This window comes from Aethalodelphis obliquidens, unplaced genomic scaffold (genome assembly GCF_003676395.1).
Source record: "Aethalodelphis obliquidens isolate GAN/ISIS:26980383/991018 unplaced genomic scaffold, ASM367639v1 scaffold57, whole genome shotgun sequence".
Classification (NCBI taxonomy): Eukaryota; Metazoa; Chordata; class Mammalia; order Artiodactyla; family Delphinidae; genus Aethalodelphis; species Aethalodelphis obliquidens.
In genome coordinates this window covers 11,752,432-11,758,431 of record NW_020838001.1, presented here as the reverse complement: position 1 = coordinate 11,758,431, position 6,000 = coordinate 11,752,432, and the positions used below count along the sequence as shown (strand labels likewise).

Here is a 6,000-nt window from a genome sequence, read left to right as displayed (position 1 = left end):
CCTCCCGCCCCTTAACCCCTCGAAACTGCTAACCTACTTTCTGTCATTATTGATCTACCGATTCTGACATCTCACATAAATGGAACCATACAATACGTAGCTTTTTGTGACTGGCTTCTTTCGCTCAGAATATGTTTTCAAGATTCATCTATATTGTACCAGGTACCAGTACCTCATTCCTTTTTGTTGACAAACAGTATTCCATTGTATGAATATACCACATTGTGTTTATCCACTCATCAGCTGATGGACATTTGGGTTGTTTCCACTTTCGAGCTATTTAATACCAACTCTTGAGTGGTTGTATTAATTCTGATATGGAACCTACCTTTCTGTGTTAGGGGTATTCAAATGTCCTTTCATAGACTGACAGTGGAAGCAAATGACAAATGTATTTCTTAATGTCCTTACCTGGCAAAATAAAACTCTGGAGTCTTTCTCTTGACTTTTATAGTACAGGGGTCTGAAAGGTCAAAGTCCTGGAGCTGCAGACCTCTGATAGAAACTCAATGGCTCAGAAAAGCCAAATGTTGTCCCTTTGGCCCTGCATGCGGCTCAGACCATGACTGGTAAACAGAAGAGCATAATGCAGCACTTGTCAAGCTGGGGTGCAGTGCCCTTCTGCAGGCACATATTGGTCTCCTGGAGAGAAAGACTACATTTCCCAGCCTCCTATGCAGTAAGGAGTATCATGTGACTAAATTGTGACCAATCAGATAGAAACAGGTTTTTCCTCTCTTTCCTTCTCTCCCCTTCCTGCTGGCTGGAATGTGGACAAAATGGCTGGAGCTCAAGCAGCCACACTGGTCCCTGAGGTGGAAAGCACTGGTTACAGATGCTGGAGGGACCAAAGGAAGAGGCCTGGTGACTGTGGAGATGCCACACCACCTCTGATCTCCTGCATCTGCATGAGAGAGAAAGAAATGTCTGCTGTGTTGAATGTAAACATTTTAACGTATAAAATGTTGCTGTGTTACTTTGTTCCTCCATGGCCCCCCACAGATGAAGGACATTTGCCTCCGGACACTATTTTTTTTTTTTTTTTGGCCAAGCTGAGCGGCAGGTGGGATCTTAGTTCCCAGACCAGGGATGGAACCTGTGCCCCCTGCAGTGGAAGCACAGAGTCTTAACCGCTGGACCACCAGGGAAGTACCAGGACATTATTTCTACTCAAAGATTTGAGAGAAAAAAATGATTTTCCCTTTTCAATTTTTCCCAAAGCTAATATAATTCATTTCTTCCTGGGAATTCCCTGGTGGTCCAGTGGTTAGGACTCCAAGCTTCCACTGCCGGGGGCTTGGGTTCTATCCCTAGTCAGGGAACTAAGATCCTGCATGCTGTGCGGTGTGGCACACACACAAAAAAAAAATCTTCTCTTCTTTTTAATATTAAAATAAATGCATATATCTGCATGAAGGATAGGTAACATTTAGTGAACTTGTAAGACACTTTTTTGCTTGCCTTACTTTGGGCTGTGAGCCTCTTCCCCAAAATCCGCTAAGGGTACCCGGTCCCTCCTCTGCCATCAGGAGGATTGTTGATAGAAAGATCCTGAACACGGTCTCAGGAAGCAGGGAGGCCTGCATTTGAATCCCGTGTCTACTACTTATTAACCACAAGATCCTGGGCCAGCCACTTCACTTTCTGACCCTCAGTTTCCTCCTTTGTAAAAATGGAGATAATAATATATGGTCTGGAGGGTGGCTGGAGGTGCAACTTGATTCTGTCCACGAAAGGCCCTGTCCCAGAGCCAGGCACATACGGACTCTGTGCTCCCTTCCCAGGCACTAACCTCACTATTCTGGACACAGCCAACTCTCCATCTGAATCACACTCAGAGGCAGTTCCACAAACAAGGGTGGTTTAATGTATTTCAGCACATTTCGACTCGACAATATTATATAAAAATAGAATTCTTTGTTAAAACAGCAAGGTGGAAAAATCACTGCTACTCACCAAACACCGTCTTTAAGAAACAACAAACATACAAATCAGTGACGCTGAGCCAGACGAGTCATCCCTCCGAGCTTGTTTTTCCACCTGGAGAATGGGCAGGTGGGATGTCCCCAGCTCACTGTGGGCGGGACCCACTGGTGGCAGGAGATGACCCTGGGCAGCCCTCGCACCAGGCGTAATGCACGCCCATGTGGTGGGCAGCCTACTCCTCTTTCTCTCCCTTCCCCCCACCCCGTGACTGTCATGGACAGAGTCTCAGGGTGGAGCTGGCGTGGCCTTAACGCCACTCAAACATGTGTTTGTTTCATTTTCTAACGGAGAAGAGACAGAGCTCAGGCTCCAAGCCTTGGTGACACCAGCACAGAGGACCCCTCCCCAGCAGATTTCTTTTTCAGTCACTTTCTATTTCTGGCAGCAAGCGATACATGTTGTTACCGGCAGAGGAAAAAAAGTCCCCTTTTTAAACAAATTTAAGTTTAAAAACTGAGACTGTTTAAAGGAAAATACCTGGTAAATAACAATACAAAATATAGCAAAAAATAATAATCACGATGATGGTAAAGAAACACTCCCTTAGGTCAACCTAAGAATATTTCTGACATAGGTCCTGCAATTTTGTGATTCTAAAACAAGGTATGAAGAAATACAACGACATCTGGGTACCTTCCTAAATAACCTGTAGCAAGGAGCTAACCCACTCATCTCTCCCTCTTTTCTCTATAGCCTTTATTTTTTAAAAGAAGAGAGAAAAAATAATAAAGATTGAAACAAAGGTGGGTTTAAAGCATTGTCTCCCAAGCTGTACTTCAATATCTCTGATACCAGCTGGAGCTGCCTGGTGGGAGAATCGTCTCTTCCTAATGATTGTGGCTCCTAGGTGTCACCTTTAAAGGGAAAAGGCCCTTTTTTGAACACAGGTGAGAATCTAGTCTCAGTGACAAAGCAGCCCTGATTTGGAAGGGGGAAATCAGAAGGGCTTTTCCCCAGCACACCAGGTTAGCAGCCACGTACAAGAGATCTTCCTGGAGCTATTTCTGCGGCCTCCTCCCTTCCCTTCCAAGCCAGGAAGGAAGAGGCAGCTGAGGGTTGCCATGGAAACTGGCTCCGTCCTCCCACAGGAGGCTGCCAGCCCTGATTTCCTGCAGAGTTAAGAAGCAGGAGGCAGTGGGGGTCACCCAGGCGTGAAGATGGGTTTCCCTGGGGATATCCCGCCTCCTGCCAATCACAGTGCCTGTCTGGGAATCCTAGGGCCGCCTGGAGGCTGAGGGCCAGGGAAGCCCCCAAGCCCCGGTGCCGCCCTGAGAAGAGACTAGCCCCTGGAACATTCAGAGATCTCAGGTCCTCTCTTCTCGCTCCAGCTAAAGCTACAGGGACCTAGCTATATGTGTGTATGCGTGTCCACATCTCATGAGATGCATCCACCCATGGGTGTCTCTGGCTCTGTCAGCTCTCTGATGCCAAACAGAACTGCCGGTCCACCACCCCACTGAGCCCAAAGAGCACAGAGCCACCCATCTAGCATTTGCTACTGGGACAGTAAGTCTGTTTGCAAAATTCTATCAGCTTACAAGCTGTGCGACTCTGGGCAAGTCACTTCACCTCTCTGAGCCCATTTCCTCAACTATAAAGAGGGCATAACCATCCTCTCTTTGCAGAGATGCCGTGAAAAGTAGAAATACTATATCTACTGTTCCTGTCACAGGCATTTAGAGGGTCCTCAATAAACAGGACCTAGTATTAATACTTGTCATCATAATAAAAGTTTCCAGGCAATTTTTCTTTTTGATCTTTTTTTTTTTCCTAAAGCTGATGCAAAGGCAAGTTTTCATCACTGATCTGTTTGATCAAAGGGTGGTGCACCCAGGACAGGATGGACCATTGGTCTGAGAACCAATCAGCGGGTTCCCACCACCTCCTGCAATATCACCTCTAGGAGTAGGAACAGGGTTCTCAAACTTGGGTGTCTTCGGGGGACAGGAGGTGCTGTGACTAGAAAAGCAGACCAAGTAGAAATCCTGGTGAACCAGAGCCCACAGGCCCCCGACAGGGAGGCAGCTGCTACTGAGCTCTGGCCAGTGGTTGCCCTTGGGAATATGGGCCCAGTGTGGACAGATCTTTCAAGTTTTCAAGAGAAGCTGGACATTTTGAATCAACTTTCCCAAAGATGACAAGATAACACTAATGTATTTTTTTTTTAATGTAGGACAAACAAAACAGGCCTGCAATCTGGACGGTGCCCACAGCTGGAGCTTCTAAGCTAGAATGTAGGAAACCAACACCTCCTCTTCTTTGGCTTGACCAGTCCCAGGAGCCCTGGCCGCTTCCTTTCACTGGGGCCATCCAGGCGGGGCTGTGTCTTGCTAACTCCCTGCCTGAGGCCCAGCGCTGGGAACACCCACCCCGTCTGGAGCCCATAACTGTAACGCACAGAAGCCTGGTCCTCAGAGCCCATCATCTGGAGGCTGCCCCCACTCCACACTGGGGATGCACCAGCATCGGGAAACCCTCCAGCATTTTCTCAAGGATCGGTGTGAATGGAGAGATGCGGGAAGTGTCTAGCAAGTGGGGCGCCTAGGAAAGCAGATATTGTAAGAGACTCTTTGGCTTTAGGTAGTTTAATAAAAATTTGGGGACAGAGTTTATTTCAACAGACGCACTGCTAGGCCCACATGGCCTTTTAGTGGCCAGCATCTGCTCTGACTGGTTAGGGTCTGGATGGCACCACTGTCAGGGCCTTGGACGGCAGCCCGTGGGGGCTGGGGGCAGAGCAGTGGGGTCTCCTAGTTGTGCCCCGTCTGCCCGAGCTTTAGTGGGTATCCTAAAGGTGAGAGGGGCAAGAGGGGCTGGGAGCGGAAAGAGCCTCGTTTTGGAACTTAACCTTTGCAGCAGATAATCCGCAGAGCTTTTGGTGTCTTTTCTTCACTCCCCTACTTTCCCCTCCCCCAGACACAGCCTTCTAGGAAAAACAGTAGGGAAGGGATAACGCTTGGCACCGTCGGGTGTGCAAAGCTCTGTACCCAGGCCGAACGCAGGCACAGAACGTTGGGCGACTAGGGTCAGGCTGGGTGCGTGGAGTCCCATCTGCCCCGGAGCTCAAGGCCGGATGCGATAACGGACAGGCACGTCGTGTTCCGGCTGCATCAGCCCGAAGCCGTACCTGCTGAGGTCAAACAAGGGCATCTCCACGTCCGGGCTGATCAGCTCCAGGTCAAAGCGCGCCAGCACGAGGAACACGAATCTGCAGAGAGACAGTGTTGAAGGCGTGAAGGGGGAGAGTGGGAGGCCTGTTTGGAGTCAGGCAGGAAAGCAATGGCGTCCTCCTGGGTCTCACCCCAGCTCTCACTTTGGTTAAAGTGGGAAAGGAGGGCACGAGAGCAGAGCACAGGCATTTCCTGCTCACCAGTCCAGGAGCTCCCGAGTCCTGGCTGATGGCCTGTAGGCAGGAGTGACGTGGGTCAATTCCACATCAAAGCACTTCCGAGCTAGTGCCTGACTCTCCAGCTTTCTCTACTGCCTGGCAGCTGTGTGGGTTCCACGCTGAGATGATGGAGTGGGAAGATGGGAAGATCCTGGCCCCTGAGTCCCTGCATGGAGGGGAAGAGCCCCCCCAAACCCACAGCCAACGTTGTGTGAGTGGGAACTAAACCTTTGTTATACGAGCCACTGAGACTTGGAGGTCGTTTGACACAGCAGAGCACAGCCTAGCTTGTGATTAACACGGACAGTGACCCTTCCTGATTCTTCCCACCATACGCAGCCCAGACCCCCACCAAACTCCTGGAACCGTCTGCCTCGTCTGGGCTGCTGCTGAGCCACAGCTGCCTTTGTGAGATCAGAAGCAGGCACCCCTCCCTCCAGATATCTTACTGCTGTCTGCGGAAAACTGTTAGAATATACCAACTTTGCAAGAGCAGGCAGGCACTCTTTACTGCCACCTTCTGGAAAGCTGTCCTAATAAGTACACAAACTACATGATGATGTAATCAGTGGGCCCCGAAATGTGGTGGCAGCCCCACCTGATGTGAACTGGTTCCACCTGCCTTA

The 6,000-nt window shown here is 49.5% G+C and overlaps 1 protein-coding gene across 2 annotated transcripts in view; it reads right to left on the bottom strand.

Annotated features, from left to right (window-relative positions):
• Positions 1-1,847: 1,847 nt before the first annotated feature.
• Positions 1,848-6,000, bottom strand: part of PTGIS (prostaglandin I2 synthase) — a 43,523-nt gene continuing 39,370 nt past the window's right edge. For both annotated transcript variants that reach the window (XM_027087041.1, XM_027087040.1), the window contains one exon: positions 1,848-5,194. In XM_027087041.1, the coding sequence (XP_026942842.1) occupies positions 5,050-5,194 (145 nt within the window). In that variant the 3' untranslated portion in view covers positions 1,848-5,049. The remainder of the gene's footprint in view (positions 5,195-6,000) is intronic.